This window comes from Recurvomyces mirabilis, assembly GCF_035927965.1.
Source record: "Recurvomyces mirabilis strain CCFEE 5264 chromosome Unknown scaffold_44, whole genome shotgun sequence".
Lineage (NCBI taxonomy): Eukaryota > Fungi > Ascomycota > Dothideomycetes > Mycosphaerellales > Teratosphaeriaceae > Recurvomyces > Recurvomyces mirabilis.
Genome location: NW_027041978.1, coordinates 26,910 through 48,642, shown reverse-complemented (window position 1 = coordinate 48,642; position 21,733 = coordinate 26,910). Strand labels below are relative to the sequence as shown.

General features: G+C 54.8%; 10 protein-coding genes across 10 annotated transcripts; 4 read left to right on the top strand and 6 right to left on the bottom strand.

The window, feature by feature from the left end:
- Positions 1-1,274: 1,274 nt before the first annotated feature.
- On the top strand, positions 1,275-2,642 carry LTS14_010523 (uncharacterized protein; the record flags this gene model as incomplete). The annotated part of the gene is made up of 3 exons (XM_064843199.1): positions 1,275-1,445; positions 1,501-2,266; positions 2,320-2,642. 3 exons carry the CDS (start codon positions 1,275-1,277, stop codon positions 2,640-2,642), a joined length of 1,260 nt encoding a protein of 419 aa, XP_064689197.1.
- Positions 2,643-2,855: 213 nt separating this feature from the next.
- Positions 2,856-5,144, bottom strand: LTS14_010522 (uncharacterized protein; the record flags this gene model as incomplete). Its single annotated transcript, XM_064843198.1, has 2 exons — positions 2,856-4,978; positions 5,120-5,144. 2 exons carry the CDS (start codon positions 5,142-5,144, stop codon positions 2,856-2,858), a joined length of 2,148 nt encoding a protein of 715 aa, XP_064689196.1.
- A 284-nt stretch (positions 5,145-5,428) lies between these two features.
- Positions 5,429-6,559, bottom strand: LTS14_010521 (uncharacterized protein; the record flags this gene model as incomplete). The annotated part of the gene is made up of 3 exons (XM_064843197.1): positions 5,429-6,122; positions 6,177-6,214; positions 6,263-6,559. 3 exons carry the CDS (start codon positions 6,557-6,559, stop codon positions 5,429-5,431), a joined length of 1,029 nt encoding a protein of 342 aa, XP_064689195.1.
- Positions 6,560-6,793: 234 nt separating this feature from the next.
- LTS14_010520 (uncharacterized protein) lies at positions 6,794-7,601 on the bottom strand (the record flags this gene model as incomplete). Its single annotated transcript, XM_064843196.1, has 3 exons — positions 6,794-7,153; positions 7,209-7,335; positions 7,399-7,601. 3 exons carry the CDS (start codon positions 7,599-7,601, stop codon positions 6,794-6,796), a joined length of 690 nt encoding a protein of 229 aa, XP_064689194.1.
- Positions 7,602-8,537: 936 nt separating this feature from the next.
- Positions 8,538-10,307, top strand: LTS14_010519 (uncharacterized protein; the record flags this gene model as incomplete). Its single annotated transcript, XM_064843195.1, has 1 exon — positions 8,538-10,307. One exon carries the CDS (start codon positions 8,538-8,540, stop codon positions 10,305-10,307), a length of 1,770 nt encoding a protein of 589 aa, XP_064689193.1.
- A 398-nt stretch (positions 10,308-10,705) lies between these two features.
- SRP40 (jun-like transcription factor) lies at positions 10,706-12,177 on the bottom strand (the record flags this gene model as incomplete). The annotated part of the gene is made up of 2 exons (XM_064843194.1): positions 10,706-10,764; positions 10,830-12,177. 2 exons carry the CDS (start codon positions 12,175-12,177, stop codon positions 10,706-10,708), a joined length of 1,407 nt encoding a protein of 468 aa, XP_064689192.1.
- A 1,882-nt stretch (positions 12,178-14,059) lies between these two features.
- Positions 14,060-14,726, top strand: LTS14_010517 (uncharacterized protein; the record flags this gene model as incomplete). The annotated part of the gene is made up of 2 exons (XM_064843193.1): positions 14,060-14,096; positions 14,149-14,726. 2 exons carry the CDS (start codon positions 14,060-14,062, stop codon positions 14,724-14,726), a joined length of 615 nt encoding a protein of 204 aa, XP_064689191.1.
- A 585-nt stretch (positions 14,727-15,311) lies between these two features.
- LTS14_010516 (uncharacterized protein) lies at positions 15,312-17,467 on the top strand (the record flags this gene model as incomplete). Its single annotated transcript, XM_064843192.1, has 2 exons — positions 15,312-15,879; positions 16,245-17,467. 2 exons carry the CDS (start codon positions 15,312-15,314, stop codon positions 17,465-17,467), a joined length of 1,791 nt encoding a protein of 596 aa, XP_064689190.1.
- A 373-nt stretch (positions 17,468-17,840) lies between these two features.
- LTS14_010515 (uncharacterized protein) lies at positions 17,841-19,335 on the bottom strand (the record flags this gene model as incomplete). Its single annotated transcript, XM_064843191.1, is given in 2 exon segments — positions 17,841-18,981; positions 18,995-19,335. The coding sequence occupies 2 exon segments, from the start codon at positions 19,333-19,335 to the stop codon at positions 17,841-17,843; spliced, it is 1,482 nt and encodes a 493-aa protein (XP_064689189.1).
- A 1,791-nt stretch (positions 19,336-21,126) lies between these two features.
- LTS14_010514 (uncharacterized protein) lies at positions 21,127-21,660 on the bottom strand (the record flags this gene model as incomplete). The annotated part of the gene is made up of 2 exons (XM_064843190.1): positions 21,127-21,335; positions 21,405-21,660. 2 exons carry the CDS (start codon positions 21,658-21,660, stop codon positions 21,127-21,129), a joined length of 465 nt encoding a protein of 154 aa, XP_064689188.1.
- Between the last annotated feature and the right edge of the window lie 73 nt (positions 21,661-21,733).

Sequence of the window (21,733 nt, the reverse complement as noted above, 5' to 3'; positions counted from 1 at the left end):
CCACAACGGAGTCACTTATAGCACAGAGCTACCTATGCTACATAGGACTTCTTTGATGACCAGATCTGACCCGACTTGATTTACTGCCAAATTCTGCCATGCTCGCCAACATGACCGCCATTCTACCCTTCTTTGCGGCTCTCCCATGGCTGGCATCTTCAACAACATTCTCGACAGCAAGCCGCCTGAACATCACCGTATCGGCAGCGCGGCATGGGAGATCAGTACTCCAATGCTGGCAGCTGATCACTCCACCCGTCTCTGCAAGTATTGGAAATGCTTCATTTACGTCGGAGTCTTTAGGAGGTCTGGAGAGTGGCTCTGTCAATATATTCTCACCTGGACTAAATCTTGGTCTTCACGTCGCTCCAACGAAGCAGTAAGTACTGTCCACAGCCTTTTCTGAGAAGACACAGCTAATCTCGAGAGGAGGTGGACCATCGTGCTGGCAGGCTCTATCAAGGTATACTTGCAGGAAAGACCGGGTCAAGCAGACACTGGCTTCATCACTGCTGGACTCAATGGTGTGCTCTTCTCGGCAGACACTGCGGATGTCAGTCTAGACGGTCATATCACCGAGACTGTCGAGCAGACTATGTTGCTCTTTCTGCCCACGTTGGGTGGCGCAGAGCCGGAGCATGTGCTCCTGCATGACGGTCCGTGTGCTGGACAAGACTTGATGAGTTAAATCTACAAGCTCTTCGTGCTTGGCTGATAGTCACAGAGTGGTGCAAGAGAGCTGTGTGCTTCTGATGATGATCTGGTGATGGTGAGGACGGTCAGCGTGAGCTATTCAGGCCTAGTGCTTTGCTTGGGCTTCGATGTGCGTCGACCAGACTCTCCCAATTTTCTAGTCATTTCCTCCACCTCCATCTCAGCATCACAACAAACGACTTACCCATCCGAGTGCCTTGCTCGACCACGTTGCGATGCTCTCATCTCAAGGGGGTTGAGATCGGCACGTAAGGATGCTTAATCAGCATACTCGGCATCCCACGTTTGGCTTTGCTCGACCGCCACTGGCTTTTCACGTACATTGCTACATGCACACGATTGGCACCTCTCAAGCGACTCTTACCATCTAATTATCAAGAGATAGCAGCACTATCCTGTACTCCCACTGCGTCAACGTGCAATGCATGCCACCTCGCCATGATATTCGGCAGTAGTGCCAGCCAGCTTGTGGCAGATGCATATAAGCCATGGCCGTCGCTGCCGCCTGCTCATGCTCTCGTGCCTTAGTGATCTTGATAGAACGCCATAATTGGATCATCATGATGGCAGCTCTGGTATGTACAGCTCTTTTTGCAGGACTGACGCTCAGTGCACCGTTTCGAACTCGACAATACGGTAATGGCTCGAACTTGCCACCCTTGAGATTCAGAGTAGATGGGACGTTCCAGCTCTCGATCTTCGAGGACCTGCACTTCGGCGAGAATGCATGGGTAAGTGTAGTATTGTCATCTTTTTGTGCCACGGGAAGTAACATTTGCTGCCCAGGATCCATGGGGACCACAGCAAGACATCAACAGCGTCAAGGTGATCAACAAAGTGCTTGATGCTGAGCCCAAGACGCAGCTTATCGTATTAAATGGTGATCTGATCACGGGTGAGAACGCATATCTAGGCAATGCTACCGTCAAAATCGACCAAATCGTCGCTCCTTTAGTGCAGCGTGCGCTGACTTGGGCATCCACTTACGGCAATCACGACAGCTCTTACAACCTCTCCCGCGAAGGTATCCTCGCTCGAGAGCATCAATGGCCCGGTGCTCGGACTGCCAATATGGTGCAAGGAGGTGAAGCGGGTGTGTCGAACTACTACCTACCCGTCTATCCTTCTTCAGGTGCTGATGAGCCTTGCCTCATATTATGGTTTTTCGACAGTCGCGGCGGCTTCCTGTACCAGCAACGAAATGCCTCTGGCGATCTCATCGGTCAGGCGGATTGGGTAGACAAAAGTGTAGTTGACTGGTTTACGATCGTGAACGCCGGATTCGTCGCCACCTACGGCAAGACCATCCCGTCTCTGGCCTTTGTGCACATCCCAACGAATGCTTCGCAAGCTTTGCAGACGGAAGCTAAGGTCGATCCCAATCATCAGCCGGGCATCAACGACGACTATATTCTCGCCGGGCAAGCTCAGGGCTGGTGCGCAGATGGTGCCAACACATCGGATTGTGTCTACGGCGGTCAGGATGTTCCTTTCATGCAGGCGCTCACTTCCACGCCAGGCTTGATCGGCGTGTTCTCCGGCCACGACCATGGTAAAGCGAGAAGCTACAGTACTGGTATAAGTTCTAACGCTGACAGCATGCAGGTGACACGTGGTGCTACAAGTGGGACAAACTCCTACCTGGCATGACCGTCAAAGGCAACGGTATCAACTTATGCTTTGGCCAACACACTGGCTACGGAGGCTATGGCAACTGGATCAGAGGTTCTAGGCAGGTCTTGATCTCGGAAGCTATGCTCCAGAACCTCGAGGCCGAAACGTGGATCCGTCTCGAAAGTGGCGACGTCGTGGGGAGTGTCAACCTCAATGCTACCTACAATGAGGATGTTTATCCCGTCACGCCGAACACGAAGACCTCTTGCCCGACGTGCAATTACACTATCATCACAAATATGCCTGGCACATAGAATAATCGAGTACATATGGCTTTGTATATCCTTGCCTATGATACCAGGGAAATCTTGTCCGTATGCTAAAACTAAACGCAACCGATAACTTCCATTTCGCTTGGCGAGGTTTGACTTCTGCAGCTCGTGAAATGTGATCAATGTTGTACGAGATCGCATGGCCGTCTAGCCATGTATACCCTACAGATTAGGACATGTAACTGTAAAGCACTTCTAACCACTATTCTCAGCCTGTGGCGCATCTGCCACTACAGTCGCAGTCGTCCAAATCACAGCTACTTCCGGTGTGAACGTCACGATGAGCGACTCAACCACCACTGACGCTGCTTCGCTTGTGAAGCTGACCACTGGCGACCACTCCTCAACTTTCCCTTCCGGCGCCTGCTCGCTGTAAGAGCTTGCCTGCCCTGATTCGGCCATGACTTGTTTACGAGCTGCCTCCACCGCATTCGCCCTGTCTGCAGCCATGTCTTTGCTCGCCTGTAACCCAGAGCGTGCTTGCTGTACGTCATTGACAGCGTTTTGCAGTTGCGTAGTATCCCAAAGTTCTTGCGGCGACATGACAATCTTTTTGAGAGCCTGCACAGCATTATCGATAAGACGCAGTTCTGGATCACTGCTCTCCTTGGTCCAGTGCGCTTCGAACAGGTCTCGTTCACCAGCGAAAACGGCCTCGTGAGCAGATGCGAGGAGAGACTTGTGCATATTGTCCACAGTGTCCTTAAGTGGTTGGCAAGCCTGCTCGAGGAGGCTCATCTCCTGTACGATCTCGTCGAGGTAGTCTTGCCAGTCTCCACGATTGGTCGTACCTAGGAGACCACCATGCGCTTGACGTATAGCAGTCTGCTGAGCATCAGTCAAGCGGTTGCCGAAGCTCGCGAGCCTCTGCTCTGTCTTTGTCAGCAGGTCTACTGCTTTCGCGCGTGTCTCGCTCGAGAGAAGTTGGTGTGAGCTTCGCTTCGATCTCTCCTCGTCCCAAAAGTCTCTCGCTTCTTGCGGGTAGCTTGTAAACTTGACAGGCATCTCCCAGTCATCCAGATGCTGCTCGGCTCTATCCAGCCAGTACGCCATGCGCTGCTCTCGGTCACCTACCCCCGCGAAGTGCACCAACAGATCACCTCGGCGAATCTGGAATGGATTGAGCGTCTCATTGTGCTCGCCTTGATAAGCATTGAACCATCGCTGTGGCACCTGAACAACGTGCTTCGCAAATTGCTTCTCGTGTAAAAGAGTATCCATGGCAGACTGGTCGCGAAACGTGAGAGAGGCATCGGGTCGATAGTAGCGGAAGGAGATGATGGCGGAGAAGAGGTCCACTGCCCACCTGCTGACCTTGACCGGGAAGATGCCATTGTTCAGTCCGTTCCAATCGTTGGTGTAGATGAGATGCACGTCGTTGAAGTCCGCTGGTGGCAGGAAGGTCTCGATTGGCACGTGCGGGTTGAGGATGATTGTGTCTGCGTCCACCCACAGGATCCAGTCGAGACGCTCGCTCTCTGGCTTGGCCAGCTCACGTAGCAACAGACTCAATATATAGGCCGGCTTGGACCAGACATCGTCCATCAGATTCTCTCTCAACACATGCAGCCGATATCCGTGCAGCTTGTCGTGAAGTTCATGTGTGCGTAGAGCTCGCTCCCACGCGTTGTTGCCATTGAATACGATCGTGCATTTGCCAATTCTTGTGCGAGCGCCCAGCTGTGTGGCATCCTCGTTCCCGTCAAGGACGTCTTCGCCACCGTGTACTTGCAGCTTACCAGCTGATGCAGTCTTGCTGGAGGACTTGCTAGAGCCTGTGACATTCTTCGCATATCCCACCGCTCCATAGCCAGCAGGTTTGGCCTTGTATGATGCCCAGTATTGGAGCTTGTCCGTGACTGCGTGGTGAAGCTCCGCCAAGGCACCCTTGACCGTCGGCTTCTTGACGATGGGCTCGGCAGGGTCAAGCTCCACGTCCTCGTCATCGAGCCCTATGATCCCAGCTGTTGTGATGTTGCTTTCTGCCCCATATCCCGAGGGATCATGTGGCACTGCGCCGGGAGTTCTGTCGTAAGGACTAGCTGGGTAATCGTTCGCCACCTCTTGGCCCGGACCCAGTAGCACCGTAGCGAACCAGCCGAGAACCAACACTCCCGCCACGATGGCATACGTTCGAATACGATTATTGGTAAGTATGCCAGGCTTCGGCGTATTTGATTGCAACCACAGTGGCAATGCACTTGGCGACGTAGGCGTCGAAGGAGAGGAGGGCGAAGTGTCGCGGTAGCTCGCATCCTGTCGGGAAGACCATATAGCCATGATTTGGTATCTACATGTTTCCTGATACAGGCCGTGAGCTGTGCGTGAGCACTTGTAACATACGCAGATGTTTACATGCCTCCAGCGCGCTCATGCAAGGCTCCGTTCATTTACGTGCTATACATGTGCGTGTCCGTACACATCACGACGGGCATTGACTTACTTGGAGCCTACCTTACCTGCGTCTATTGCTGTCGTCTCCATGATGTGCAAACAGCACACTGCGGCGAAACGCGCATATCAATGTTGAAAGACAAAGAACAGGGGACATGGAGGAAAGAGATAAGACAATTCAGTGCATCATCTTGATACATATAGCATGCCGTGACTAGCGCGACGGTTTCGCGTCACTGAGTGCATCCTGAACCCGACGACCATACACGAGCATCCTCTTCCTCCACCCTCGCACCGCCTTGCACCACCGTACAAGATGCCTAGCACACTACAAATCTTTCGGCTCAGCGGCCCTCGTCCAGACTGGCGCGGACCTAGATACTGTACTTCACCTTGTAGCAGTTCACAACCCCGACGTCCCCAGCTTCGCCATGATCATGATAGACACACGTTGATCCCATCTCCTGGCACTTGTCGAGCGCCACCTGCGACTTGCCGGACTTGAGCTTTCGCATCGTCATAGACAGGTCGAAGAAGAAGTCGGCCCAGTCGACGGACTTCTTCTGAGCTTCGAGAGTCTCCACAGTCCAGCGAGTGGCGGCGAGGTCGACGAGCAAGCGACGAAGGCCGGCGCCAGCTTTGCTATGTGCATAAATAATCTCATGCATCGACTTCGGAGTTGCCCACGCCAGCGGGCCAGGGTGGAGAGCCTTCTCGATGACAGCATCCGTCACAGCATCTTTGAACGCAGGTGCTTTAAGGTGGTCGCCCAGAGCATACGCTTTGGCCAGCCGACCCCACTCCTTGTCCTCCTCGACCTCGTCCTTGTCGAAGTCGCCGATCTTGCCGCTGTAGATGTGGCGACCGTAGATGAAATTGTGGAAGATGCGGAAGTGTTCTGCCTCGTGCTCAGGCAAGCAAACGACGCGGTCTTTGGTTTCAGCCCCGCCAGACTTGAAGTGGTCGTCGATGAGGTCGGAGTGGGAGCGAGCCAAGGCGTCGTGGATGACGAAGGTGGTCGTGTCGTGATCGGGGCCCACGATGACCGTGACAATGTCGTTGCCGTAGCTGATGCTTTCCGTCAGGATTTAATAATGCGTCTGCGCCTATCACGGAACTTACTCGGGAGCCTCGTCCACCTTTCGCAGGATGCTCGGCAGCTTGGGCTCGGGTGCATTGGGTGAAGAGGTAATCGACGGGGACTAGACCACATCTGCTTTCGCACGAGAAGCCAGAGCTGGTATCGAACCGCCGAATGCGGGAAAAGTGCCGCGACCAAAGAGCAGTGTCGTGTCCGCAGCTTTCGAAGTCGAAATGTTCAAGCCGGCGGAGTTGGTAGTGCTGCTCGTAGTAGGCTGAGCAAACAACGAGGCACCATTTGGTGTGGACACGGACTGACCTGCCGATGTGGCGGTGGTCTCCTTGGTGCCGAAGTCGAAGTTCAGAGCAGGAGATGAGGAGCCACCCTTGCCGGACCACTTGTTCGATGTGTTGCCCATCGACATGATGAGCTTGAGAGCGAGAGTTTGAAAATGTAGTGCGATGTGTTTGTCTATGTTTACTAAAGCCAAGGCCAAGTTGCGTTTATATACACATCGGAAGTGCCGCGCACGGTGGGTCGGACCGCGAGCTGTGATTCAGGCTTTCGCGTGAGTGAATGCTTCCATATCCTGCACAACGCTTGGCGGTGTGTTCTTCATTCACATTCGCCGCTGCAGCGTTTCCCGCAAAGTCTTCCTCTAGTACGACTGCGACATGCCCTGCTTGAGCGTGACCTCGTAAGAAACATTGTCGATCAACACGGCATCAACAGCCTGCTGCAGACCATCCGTGGCAAATTCAACCTTGTCTAAGTTTGCAAAGTCCGAGCCGAACTCGGCCTTGTCCATGGTGGCAGTGACAGCTTGACCGAGGAGCCCACCAGTCTTGAACACTATGTCCTGAGAAGCGACTTGCTCCTCGTTGCGGTATCCAGTGACGGTGACGGTGCAGTCGTTTGCGACGGAGGCGGCGGTCTCGACGTTGGTGATGACGCAGCCGAAGTAGAGCTCCTTGAGTCTGAAGGATTCGGCGATGGAGTCATCGTAGTCGGCGTAGATCTGGTATCCTGTCAGTGACTGCACTCATCAATTCCAGCATGGAAGGTATGCTTACGGATGGAACACCCTCAGTGGCTTGGAAGATTGCGTCGTAGGTGACGACGTTGGGTGCCGACTGTGGCTTGACACCGGTAAGACCAGTGCCGACGTTGATAACGTTCAAGTTGAAGAACAGGTCGTCGCTATGGTTGACAAGTCAGCCTGAAGCACCTATGGGATTGTGCACGTGATCGGGATATACTTACTATACACCAAGAGGGGTGACTGGACGGACAGGCAGGCTGCCTACGAGGCCAGCTTCCACGTTATCGAACTTGGCGGTGTAGGACACGACCTCAGCGCCATTCTGCGCTGGCCAGGAGCCAGATGGCTTATCGTTGCCAGCCACTGGAAGGGCGGCGGCGGAGGCGACGAGGCCGAATGTTGCGAGGGCAAGTTGGGTGTACATTATATTGTAGTTGGGAACGTGTGACTGAACGAGTGTGGTGAAAGATTGTTAAGTGTAAGAACGTCTGTTGAGCTTGATGGGACGAAGGACGAGAACAGAGGGATGCGATCAACCTATATGTATTCGACGGTGTGGTCCGACTTGCGTCACATATGGCTGAATATAAATCTCCGTTGCGGACGACGTCCTCGCGGGTGGATACTGCCCGTTGGTCTGACATGCGGCTTTGCGGCAAAAGATAGACATGCAGTGCTAAAGAATCGAACAGAAGATGATGAGCATCAGAAATCTCGCTGCATCGGTATAGCACACAGAGCCGCCTAAGCGGTCGACCACCGTTGCCCAGCGTGGTAGTCAGACATGTTGCCGTGCAAGTGCTGGATGAGGACTGATGAGGTGGAGAAGGAGAAAGGAGGATGTGAAAGAGTTGAGCATGGTGGATCGATCTGCGGGCCCGTGCCTGCGCCGGTCTTCCGCCCGCCGCTATACGACCTGAGAAAAGAACGACATGTCGATCAGGATCAATTCATCACGGACAATAGTGGTTTGGGTAAACGCATTCTGAGGATCTGAACAACCCGTTAGGCTATCTGATATCCTTCACGAGTCATGATGCGAACGAATGCCGAATTGCAGTCTTGACCACGTTCCCACGCGAGCTGACCGTGGCCTTCATCTCGACCACATCAATCACACGAGTTCCGCGATGGACACGCAGCGATTCTGCTGGATATCCATACGCAAGTCCGTCGTTCGATATCAACAGCCGCTGAAGTATGGTTATGAAGGATGTCAGTAGGAGGCATGTATCATCACATTCCAGTTGTAAATAGTGCAGGACACCAAAACATTCCACCAAACTTCCTGCGACAATGACGCTGTTCCTTCCCCTTCCTGTCCAATGGGCCACCTCCAGGACTACTGACGAATACCAGCATGGTTGACGGTCGCCACAGCACGCGAAGAGCCGTGAAAGAGGGCCAGGCTTCGCTCGTCAGCAAAGCAGACGCCGATGCAGCCGCGTCTCCGCCACGGATCAAGAACGCTAAATCGAGACAGTCGAGGAAGGTGAGCACGGCGGCTGGAGTCAGTAAGCCCACGAAACAGAACCGAAAAGTGTCTGTGGTGGCGAAGAGGATTGCGAATGCTAGTCAAGTCGACGAGCCGCCTCTGCCGACTACGAATGTCTGCGCGACATGGAGTCATGGACCGGATGGTGATTTGTCTATCAGCAATTGGACGGCTATAGTATTGGAGAACGAAGATACTCAACCTGAGTATGAACCCACTTCAGCGTATACCGGTCCTGCTGCTCCGGTGCGTGAACACCTGTCCGCCGAAGAAGTCGAACGCATACGTGCGAGGGTCAAGGATGAGCTCGCCGTAGACCGCATCAGCCCTGTCCGCCACGACTTTACCCAAAAGCAATCCAACAGCTCACTCGTGCTGCCAAAGCCTGTACATCCAGATCCCCCTCGACCTGGTATTGCCCCTGTATCGCCGTACTTGAGGGCCATCGGAAGGACACCTTCGCCTCAGCCGCCCCCACGGCCCATCAACATACCGACGGTGCCACCACTTAGCCGGGAGGAAATCTTCCAACCGCTAGATGCTCCTGTACCACCGCCGAATACCGCCAGACAGGACTACACGAATACAGATCAAGATGACTTCGCCAGCCTCTTCGAAGAAGAACATGTAAGCTCTCGTCCCACTACGACAGCAGCGCAAGCTCATTGCACGGCACCTCAGCCCTCGCAACCTTCCGCACGACCTTCACTAGCATTGCCAAAGCTGTCACCACAGCCTGAGATCAGCGGCTACGCACCTTCCATCCTGGGCGTGAGCAAACCACACATCCATTCCAATCTCCCCGGCCTCGGCACAAATATCCCCTCACCAAGCTGGAATTTCAACTCTCTAAACTCGTCGACAGGTAAGACCGAGAGGGAGGACTCGCCAACCGACCCAGCCTTCATCCCGACAACTTTTGGGGACGACAACCAGGCCACAGAAGACTCAGCAGAACCCGAAGACGACCGCTCGCATATCGCGATCGACGGCCATAGCGAGCGGACATCTACGACTCCCTACGATCATAACGATACTGATGACACAGACCACCACGGTAGCCTCCCGGCCGCACAGCTTAGCCCGACAATAGTAGAAGACATTGCCGCAAGCATCACCAGACCCGGTCCCGAGCCATCCGGCTCCCTCCGCAGCACAGAACCCAAGAGCGATAACGACGAGTTCCGCGAGCGAGACGAAGGCGGAAGCCCGATCATCTATTCTCCCTCCGACGAGGACGAGATGAATGATGACGACCGCACCGCAGGCCCTTCCACAAGCACGACGACCGGAACAACGGCAACAAACACAGCGCCCCCCGGTCCACGAATCGACCCCAGCACCCTCACAGGCCTGCAGGCAGTGAACTACGAGTACAGGCAGAAAGATGAAGATGGAAACACGATTATCGATTCCGACGGCGGAAATGTAGGTGAGAATATGGATTTCGAGGAGGCGAGGGTGAGGGCGAGGGCGAGGGCGAGGGCGAGGGCGAGGGCGAGCGGGAGGGTTTGTGGGGTTGGTGGTGAGCAGGGTGGTGGATGCACGACTGGACGAGGTGATTGTCCGAATGGACGATCTGACCTGCAGGAGGAGTGGTTCGGTGGGGTGGAGGGGAGGGGAGATGGGGATTGAATACTGATGCAGTTCTTCACGGTCTCGTCTATGGGCGTGGGGAGGATGTGTGCAAGTGCACGATGGGTGGAAAAGGACCACATACACGCGATAACGCTAGACCCTCTAATAATGGCTCTTATCTATCCCCTCCTCCCTCTATCCAACATCCGCAAACAATACCCGCACGTCTCTCCACAGCCCTCCGGAGCAAAAGGAGTCCTGTCACGAGTTGAGGTCACGAAGACCACGACCGCCCATCACTGGCAAACAGGCTCCCCATTGACATCGCTCGAAAGCCTGCTCCCGATCTTCGTGATCCAGCATACAAGGTCGTCTCAGCACGGCTACGTAGCGAAATGTGTTGTAGCTCCTCCCCTTCTATCACAACATCGACGGCTTGAATCCAGCTCGCACGTCTAGTCATCGAACTTGATACCCTTGGGCGTGAAATCGATTGCTCCGCCACGGTAAGCACCTAATCATTATATTCACATTAGCCGACTGCACAATCACGTTTGAAGAGTTTATTTCAAGACCCACCCCTCTTCTTCTTATTCTTCTCCTTCGTAAACCCCTTCCCCTTCGTGACGATCAAATCCCTATGCGCCCGATCCGCATAATCATAAGAGACATACTCGTTGCTCGAAAATTTTGGATCGACAAAGGTGTCCTTCGGGATCCGGGAGAAGGGGACGTTTGACTTCTTCAACTTTGCCACGTTCTCGGCTGTGGCGGGGACGGTGGTCGTGGGTGGTGCGCTGGTTGTGGTTGAGGGGGGCATGCGGCGGAGGCGGTCGGGATGGATTCCGGACGTCTCGTCTGCGGAGGTGGAGGCGGGTGTTGAGATGGAGGGGTCGAGGGTGGAGAGGGCGGAGGTGGGGACTACCAGGTCTTCTTTTATGGGCGAGTTGGGCGGGAGGGTGACGGAGGATGCGGCTGAGTCGTTTTCGGCCGCGGGTTGGATGGTTGGTTTGGCCTTTTTTGATTTCTTGGTCTCCTTCTTTGGCTTGACTTCTTCTGGTGCTGGCTTCTTCTCGGGTGATGCTGCTTTCTTTGCTTTCTTCTTTGGTGGTGGCGGGCTGTCGCTATCGCTGTCGCTGCCGCTGCTGCTGCTGCTGCTGCTGCTGGCAACGGTGCCATCTGACTCGGCGGATGAGGAGCTGGAGCCGCTGCTTGAGTCAGAGTCGCTGTCGCTGTCGCTGTCGGAGCTGGAGGTCCCGGAGCTAGAATCCGAGGACGAGTCCATAACCACATCCACGCCTCCCGCCGCGCCCGAATCCGAGCTCAAGTCATCACTGCTGTCATCGTCGCTGCTGTCGTCCTTGGCTTCGGTCTTCGTACGCTTGGCTGGCGGTGCGGCCTCGTCATCTGAAGAGTCGTCGCTGCTGTCACTGCTGCTGTTGTCGCTCGATGATTCGTCGCTTGACGAGTCGGGCGTGACTTCCCTCTTCCGCTTCGTGCCTGCCGGCGCAACCTTCTTCTCCTCCTCATCTGAGCTGGCGTTACTCGTGCTTTCCGCCTCGTCGTCCACCACACCCGCCTTCTTGCCTTCCGTCACATCCTCCGAGTCGCTACCATCGCTCGAGTCCTCACTACTGCTCTCCGCCTCTTTCGTCGCCTTCTTGCCCTCCTTCCTGCTTTCCTTCTTCGGCGCAGTTCCTACTTGCGCAGTCGGGAAAGCGCCCTTCTGCTCCTTCCACAACTGCCACATGCTCTCTAGCGTCGCATTCCCCTCCCATGACGTCGCACTCACGCCGTCCACGTTGTGCTCGCGTGCCTCGGCCAGTAGGGCATCGAGTGTGGATCGGTAGTTGGCATCGTCGAGATACTGCGCCAGTTGGGTGAGGAGGTCGCGCACAGGTGGCGATTGCGCCTTCGTGCGTGCCATGGTTGTGATGGTTGTGATGGTGCCCCGGGGGAGAGAGAAACTGTTGCTGTCAATCTCGTGCGACCCGTCTCTTCACTTCGACTTTCACGACTTGTGGAGAAATTTTGAGCAGGAATGTCTGTGCGTAGATTGATCAAGATCCGACATCTTATCTGATGGGCCTTGGCAGGGGCAACGTAGCACCCGACTTGCCTTCACTTGTACATGACCTCGCACTGTCTGTATCGGTGATCCCACGTCTCCACTCATGAGCATGAGTATTCTAAGCCGCGAGTGAATGCACAATACACTCTCCACAGACACGATCTTCATCCCTTGCCTCGTGCTCAAGCGAGTCAGGCGGCACAGATCTGTGAGGATCTGCGTCGGTACTGCCATGGATGCGCCTGGATCGTTACGATGTTTGGGTACGTCGTCCTTCCGTAGGAGGCGAACTCCCAACGCCACCTGCTCGGGACTACTCAGGAAGCATTCTGCATATCCGGTAATAGACATTGGCAGCAGGCTCTCTCGGACTTCCGAATGCATGTATGCGGACAGTACAGCACGCTGTAGGCATGTCGTGCTCAAGGGCGAGTTCGTTCGATGGCTTGCGCCCGCCAGATCTATGGGAACTGCTAGACCTGCGGATGGTGTTGCGATCAAGCCTTCCACGTGTGCCAGGGCCTGGTCGCTTACTACGATGTCTTGACGATTTGAGGGGCAGAGGATACCAATGCTGCGATCAAGGACCACAGCGAGACTTTTACCACGGGGCGTGGACGGAAAGCTATGCAGTCTGCAGAAGCTCAGCAGTTTGGAAGGCCTGTGGGAGTACGCCAAGCGTTTCTTTCCAAACTGTGGCGACCATGCACAGAAGACGAGGCTTGAGAGGTCCAAAGCCAGCGTCGTCGAACCTCAGACATATCTTGCTTTCGCCTGACAGGCCCTGCAGCCTGTTCCTCAAACGGCATTGCAGAGCTTTCTGGTCGGCTGATATAGTCAGACAGCGGTACGTGGCATGTTTTTGGTACAGCTGCCAACTCAGGCTCAGCGCGCACTAGAACGACAGCAACCCAATATGTACCAAAAGATGGTGGTCTGGTCCTTAGCGACCAATTGAACTTCATGCCCATCGCTATCAGAGCTGAAGACACGACGGATCCGCTCGCCTTGTAATCTCTGTGCCACAGCGCTTCGCGCACAGGTAGGACGGTGCCATTGATTATACATACTAACCAGGATGACATGAAGGAAGCTACAAAGAACGCCTCCCACAACGTGTCCTTCACACGTGTCAGGTGTGACCATGTACATTCCCACGACACGAAGTCCTGTGCCACCTCTCCTCACATGGCCTGACACCTGCAGGTATTCATATGGCGGGTCGATGGAGCTGCCCTTGCAGAACCGTTTCTGACGTTTTCGTCCTGCATTGGCATAATCTCCACATGCAGGTGCTGTGGACATGAGTTCGACTTCACCTCTTCTTCGACTCGCTGTGTGCAATTACACTCATCGACGATCGGCATGAAGGGAAGCTTCAAACATGGCGACAATACTGCAGCGACGCCAGGCGGCACTCTTTCCCATCATGCGTGCAGATGGACTCCGATACCGCCGGCTTGCTCTGTGGACCAGGCGTGGCCATGGTACTACTTAGACCCACCACGTGAGGTTCATAGTAATCTGGTACCGACCCACCAGATTGCATACTCTAGACTCATCAGCAGGTCAATACTGGTTCAAACGGCCGGAAGTGCCCTCGGACTCATGCATCAAACATGTGCTCAGCATCCACATTGACCAGAACTGGTCCTCATCTGTTACTCTCAGCGACAGGCGAACCACGCCCAGACTTGATAATGACCGAAGAGGAAAATGCAGTTGGTTTCAGCTGGAGATGAAGAGGAGAGCTTCGAAGCTAGCCGGATGTATAAGTAAGTCCACCTCTCCTTCGTGTACCTCTTCACCATCATCACAATCCTCCAGTCACACACCCAAACCCCACCATAATCAACATGCATCTCATCATCTCCACCTTCGCCATCTCGGCCCTCACCCTCCTCCCCTGGACAGCCCTCGCCAACCCAACCCCAGTCAGCCAATGCATCCCCACCCCCTCCGCCTCCGCCCTCGCCACCGACTTCGGCAAGCTCATCTCAGCCTACAGCGACAAACTCGCCAACGCCACCCTCGCCCCCAACTTCCAAGATTACTCCGAGTCCGTCAACACTCTCATCGACAACGGCGGCAGCACCCCCAAGAACCTCCTCTCCGCCACCTTCACCTCCCGGTCCGATTTCGAGGTGGCGTCAGCCGGCCAGCCTGCTGCACCGTTCGAGATCAAGGATCTGTGGATCGCGTGCGATGTTTTGATTATTCGGTGGTTGTCGGCGCAGAGTCCGTTGCCGGTTGTCGGGATTTCGGTGGCGCATGTGGTTTTTAATCGGCCGAGTTGGCAGATTGACGAGGTGTGGGCGGAGTTTGATAGTGCGGCTTGGTTGAAGAATTTGGGGTTTACTATTACGGCGCCGAAAAGGAGGAGGGAGGTTGTGTTTGAGGGCTGATGGGGAGCGTCATCGAGTGGCGGTGGTAAGAAGGGGCCTGAGACTGTTTCGATGTCGTCTTCTATGTTTACCTCTGTCGCTTTGCCGTAAAGTGGTCGATATCAGGATAGCACGTCATGTTGTCACGCATCTACAGAAGTCAAGGAACGGTCTCAGCGATGTACTGGTAATCCCAGGCATAATGCCATATGTGTTAGCCATACTCTCCGTGAAGCAATGACAGTCGATCGAAGGATTTCTGTGACGGCATGGGAGGGAGGGCTCAGTCCTAGTCCGAGATCTCCGCAGCTCGGCCGAGGTAGCTTAGACGATCAGAGTGCTAGCGTGGGACCTCGTTCACTCCTGCCTCCACTTCACCAGCTTCTCACCACCTTATACACCGCTCGTGTATATAGTCGAGATTGCCACGCTCACCATGGGGGCTACAGCATCGTGTTGGCGCAGCTTCTCCGATCCAAGGCTCGTGGACACATCAGTTGCACTTCATCAGCCGCCTTGAGCACGGGACCACCAAGGATTGCACAAACGCCAGCATCAGATCATCCATGGACGACGAATCAAGAGTAAAAGATCCAGCACGCAAGCATGCGCTTCCTCATCCTCGGAGCCAACGGCCGTACCGGTCAACTCGTCACAACGAAAGCTCTGGAGGGCAAGCATACGGTCACAGCACTGGTCCGCCGCGCATCCAGCATGACACCCACTCAAGGACTGACCATAGTAGCGGGAACACCAGTCGAGGCCGAGGGCATCGAAGCCGCCTTCAACTCATCAGCAGGAAAGCCAGATGCAGTGATCTTCACCCTCGCCTCCTCCCGTGCAAGCGACTCGCCTTTCGCTAAACCCATTACGCCCGCATTCTTCATGCGCGACTCCATGCGTCTCGTCTTGTCCGCCATGAACAAGCACGGTGTGCATAATCTCGTCCTGATGTCCGCTTTTGGTGCTGGAGACAGTTTCGTCCAACTCGCGTGGCCGCTGAGGTTGTTGTTCCGATACAGCAATATGAGCTATCAGTATGAGGACCACGATGCCATGGACTTGGAAGTCAGGGCTAGTAGGGATATTGCATGGACGATTGTCAGGCCTGTGATGCTCAAGGAGGGTGCGGGGATGGCGGTGAGGGGGTTTGGAGAGGTGGGCGTGGGAGCGGGTATGTTTGCGAGTATCACCAGGGAGAGTGTTGCACAGTATCTTGTTACTGTGGCTGAGGATAGTGAAGGTGGCAAGACGATCGTAATCGCTAATTAAAGGACGGCTTTGCTTGCAACACATTTCGGATCTTGAAGAGTCACCGCCGCTCACAGGCCCAAGATGGCTATCGTGACTGCACCACACACCGTATCGCGGGCAGTCCCTGACAGTGAAGGTGAAGCTTGGGGAAGCTACCTGGATCATCTCCGGTAGTCACTATACTGCTTTCCTTACTCCATGATCGCACCGCATAAGTAGCCACATCTCCCGGCATTACTCCTCGGCTTCTTTTTATCATACCACTTCTCATCACCGACATCGTAGTTGACAAAATCCAACACAATCATCCTCACTCTAAGAAAATTAACCGCTCCGATCATATCATGTCGCATCAAGGCGGCTCCTATTACCAACAGCCACGATCGGGCCAACAGACGGGCTCCCAATATGGCCAGGGACAGCAGCAAACGCAGACTTCAAGCCCGAACAGTGTTTCGGAAAACCAAGAGACAAGCACTACCACCACGACAACAACCAATTCATATCTGACCGGCTACCAACAACAAGCTGCACAGGCTCAGGCTCAGGCCCAAGCACGGCCACCAAGCTACCCTCAACAAATCACCCAGGGATACCAGCCTCAATACCAGCACCAGGTAGCACAGGCACCGCAGTATTCGCCTAATCCACCCCAGCAGGTTTTATACCAGCAACAGCCACTACAGTATGCACAACAAGCACAGTACTGTAATTTCCGACAGATGCCGGGCCCGGTGCCGCAACTACCACCACCAAAACCGAAGGCCAGTTATGACCATCTCAAGACCAAGGCGCCTCGTCCGGAAGCTAAGGCTAAGCCATCGATCAACACAACAGTAACCACGACAAAGAAGAAAGAAGCCGTGCAGGCACAAAGCGGTACAGTACAAGGTGGCAAAACACAGAGTGGTAAGACACAGGGTGGAACAGCCCAAGTAGCGGCCGAGAAACGAGGCGAAGGACAGCTATTCCAGCAACGTGTAGTGGACATGCTCAGCAGCCTCGGGGTATGTCCTGCGGGCTTCCAATGGTTCTCCACACCCAAAGGCTGGCTGTGTGGGGGCGGTTCGCACGGCATCAAGCATGCGGAAATCGATCAATGGGCCAGTGACCCTTACTATCAGCCGAAGTGGATCTGGGTGAATCACTTTGACCTCTTCGAGACCAATGCGCAAGGCTATCCAGTGTCGAGGTTATGGTGTCCGCCCGATCCCAGCGTGGTGGGCGGAAACAGGATTATGCATCTCAAGCATGATATGCACATACAGCATATGATTGAGATGGGACGAGGGATGAAGAAGGAAAATCAGTGCGCGTGTGCGAAGGCCGCGGGCATGTTGACTAAGGATCAGGAGATCGCTTTGACTGCTCAGATGACCCAGGGCATGGGCGGGATGAATGGCTTTAGGGAAGGTGGATCCGGTGGGCTCGCGGCTGCGGCATACAGTGCTGGGCAGGCGGCAGCGCGAGGCATGCTTGGCGGAGGTTATGGCGGACACGGCTTTTGATTGAGATAGGCCAAACGAGGATCTTGCCTGCAATGGACGAGAGCAGAATGCTCGCGAGCTTGCCGGTATCATACTGATTGTGACCATGGTGGTGACTCAATTGTAGTATATGTATGCGTACCAAGCATATGCTGTGTACACGGGTCTCCAAGGGGTACTTCTTGCCAAGTACACCCTCCGAAGCAACGCTCAAATCATGGGAAGTAATCCTGTGGGTATCTTCAAGAATGGGACATAAAACAGCGCAGGCATCATGAACATCCCCACCTCCAATATAATGTGTAGCTGGTACCTATCTCCACAGGCGACGCGCGAGGCTCCATAACTTCGCCAATACCTGCCGCAAGCGAAGCAACAGAAGATTGAGCACGTCCTAGGTGTCGAGTTGTGGCTTGTGAGCGAGCCAGTGTGGGTGATCCTCGTGATCTCCGGTGACAGCACGCAGCTCCGGACACGATCCCAGGCTGTGTTTGTGTAACTTACACGACGTGCAGTTCCCGACCTGAGCGTTGAATCGAACCGACCAAGTATGCTCCCCTGTACCGCATGGCGCCGCGTATCCGAACCACTCGAAGTCGACCGGGCTATCAAGAAGGACGACGATGTGATGCGACCCTCTCGCCTTATTAGTGGCAGTTGAGGGTGCCTGCATGACGTGAATCCGATGAGGCCGAAGACCAGCGAGAAGGACTGAGGTCAGGCCGGCCAGCGAAACATTAGGGGGTATGCTCTTGCATATAAAAGCTTGGGTCGTCTTTGGTGTGTATGGCACAAGTGGGATCTGGACGGCGCAGATCTGGACCACACGATTGACGATGGAGATGAACTCGGACGCATTGGAAAGCCGGACGGTCCAATCGGAGTGGCCTACACGTGTGATCTTGGGCCCGACGGACGGTCCGACAGCGTTGGTGATCGCGGCCTTGATGTCTGCGAATGGAGCGTTGACCAGAACGGAGTGTGCCCTCCTGCTAAGGGTGTCGGGCGTGAGGATGTAGTCGCAGCCACTCACAGACGGGTAGCGGTGGATTTTCCAGCTTTTCGGCGGGGTGTCCGCACTGCTAGAGCCGTCCTCGCCATGTTCGTGATCGTATGCTTCGCCCCATGGTGGCGTTTTGTCAAGCATCTCGTAACCGACAGACTGGTCAGAAGCATCATTACCCGGATCTCGTATGGCTGATCTCCCCTCGACAATGTCGACTTCGTCATCACTGCTGCTTTCACTCTCAGCCTCAACCTCATCTGCGACGACCTCCTCCTCCAGGACCTCATCGTCCCTTCCAGCTCCCTGCTCCCGGTAGCGATAGCCCACATCATCAAGAGTTGCTGGCTGTGCGTCTACACCGCTATCCCGCAGTCGGTAATCTCCAGCAGCATCCACATCAGAGTCAACATCCAGCCGCAGGAGGGGTATGACCTTCAGCTCGAAATGGGCGTTAGCAACTTCCTGCTTGATCCAGGTCGGCTGGCCTGATGCACTAACACCCACGAGATCGCCGAGTGCCTGGCCCACACTTTCGACCATACGCTTGGCCAGGCCAACAATGAACAATGATCTCGCGTCTGACAACCCGGAGTTGGCCACTGGACTCCACTTCTTGTGTGAGGGCCCGTTGCATGATTCGAGCCAGAGGTTGACGAATCTGCTGCTTCGGAAATTCTTCGCTACATAGAGAGTCGAGGATCTGATTCAGGTTGCGCTGATGTAGAGGATGGTCCTTGGGATCCAACAGGAGGTGGTCAAGGGCCAGATCGGCGGCGCATGTGTTGATCCGGTGGACATCACTATCAACTCGCTGGCGTACGTTGCGGGTCTCATAGATACCCTCCGCAGCACGCTTACGAGGCTGTGCTGCTGGTTCTGCCATGTTATTGTTCTCAAAGTGTTGTGTCCCTAAATGTGATAGATTGCCCCAGAGGAGAGTCAGAAGGCTGATCGAAGAGACGTCCCCAGCTTGAGGAATGTGATTGTCAACCAATTCATCCAAACCCGCGAGAACGATGAACCGTTACCCACAATGGAGTCAATGCTACTCGCACATGAACTCACACCAGCAACTTCCAAGCTGTGTAGATACCTTGCCGAAGAAGCTGCCTGGTTCTGGACAGACAAACAAGCCCAGGACTCTCACGAGCTCGAGGGCTTGCCCAACGACTTCCTGACCAAGGCGGACATCCTTGAAGCTGGGATGGCTACATGGACCAGAACTTACACCAGCGCTGTAGACTGAATCGGCACCTTGGTCGTCAGTGCATCGGCCACTCCGTTCTGCTCTCTCGGCATGCTGCAGCAAGTTAGCTCCGTGCCACGCTCAGCCTGATCTTGGCTCACTCCGGGAAAAGCTCCTACAGATCACGACTCTCCACTGCCTTATTCCAAGCATCACGTCAGCCTTACACTGTCCAGCTGCCGATAAGTTCGGCGATATCCAGCACGATATGTTTGGTGTCTGTAGCGATGGTAGTCTTCCCGTAGCTTCACAACTTTGGCGACAAGTCTGAAGCGCTCCTGCGCTCCAATGGCCACTCGAAGGCCGACGGGACGGACCGTGTTCATTACGGTGACTCCGGCTGCTGCATGGGACTGTCAGATTGCCTAGGTGGACAGTGACGCTGTGTCCTCACAAGTGATACACCTCGGTCTCTGTGCGGGAGCCCAACGCACCTGCCACGAAACAGCCGATCGTGCCTTCCTGCCGTGATGTGGGGTCGCGTCGCGCGTGACTCGTTTGCCTGACTTCATTCAAACTTCTCTTCATTTCAATATCATGATCGACCTTCTTCGACGCGAACGACACTCCGTGAGCGATACCATCATCGCCGCCTCATACGTCGCAGCCAAAACAGCGCGCAATCATCCCCTATGCTACACGTGATGCCGATCAACCCCAGTCACGCTCCAATGGAGATGGGAGTGACCCCTACCACGACTACGACGGTGGATGGCCGTGGACAGCTGGAGCGGTGTACGATTATACGAGCAGGAAACGGGTCGACTACAACGATGACGACTGCAGTGATGGTGAGTGCCTAGACACAAGTTACAGGGTGCAGTACTACGAGAGGCTCTATTGGCGGCATATCAACAATGCTTATCTGATCCGTATCGGCCGGGAGGTCAACGTCAGTGTTCTTCCCGGCTTGCGGCTTCATGAAACCGAGCTGGGGATCAGCTTCCAGTGGCCGGGGATGCTGGCAGAGTTATTTCGGAAGAGTGGCGTGGTACTGCAACGACTTATGATGACGATGCCCGCACTTCCCACGAATTCCTGCCCCCAGCGCTGTCAGGGACGTCTCGGCCTGGGCAACACAGATGCTTGAACATGAGGAACGCACCAGAGAGGTAGTACGTGAAGAACGGATCGATCGACCAGTCAAAACTGGAGACCGCCCGTGTTGCAAGCTAGACGATGATGCTGGCTGCGGCTATCCTGATCACTACGGTAATCAAGAGATACTGGCAGACTGTCGTCGATATCGGACGTAGGACTAAAGCAATTCGCCATTAAAGCCGAGCCGATACTTGGACATGCGGCCCACAATATGGCGCACTGTTACACGACTGATCTCCCCGTCGGAATGTGCAAACATACGCACGACTGCGCGCTCGTTTTATGCCAGACTTCGCAAAAAGTGACGATTCGATATAGTCGTTCGGACTATTGGAAGACTCTGTTGCTAGCCACCGCTCGTCGTTTATTTAAGTGGAACATGCGCAACGCAAAGGTGCGAACACGAGCAATCTTATGTCCTGCGGGTTTGGCAGGATGCTTGTCTGGCTGGCTTTGTGACTTCAGCTCTGCGTTAGGGTATTGTGTCTGATCGCCCACGCTCAAAGCCTTCAGCTGGTCTTGTATGTATTCAATATCTGCTTTATGATCCCCTTCAGCACATTGGTAGCCCTGTAACGCTCGCTGATAAATGTCTTTGGCCTTACGTGACCGACGCTGGTCGAAATAAAGGTTTCCGAGGTTGTAGGCAGTGTCAAGGGTCGACGTATGCTTCGGGCCCCACGCCTCCTCCTTGCCTTGTAGCGCCCGGAGGTACATCTCCTCCGCCTCCCGCATCTTGCCTTGCTTACAATAGAGGATGCCGAGGTTGTTAACGGTGTCGAGGGTCGACGTGTGCTTCGGGCCCTGTGCCTCCTCGAAGCCTTGCAGCGCCCGGAGGTACATCTCCTCCGCCTCCCGCATCTTGCCTTGCTTCTGATAGAGGAGGCCGAGGTTGTTAACGGTATCGAGGGTCGACGTATGCTTCGGGCCCCAA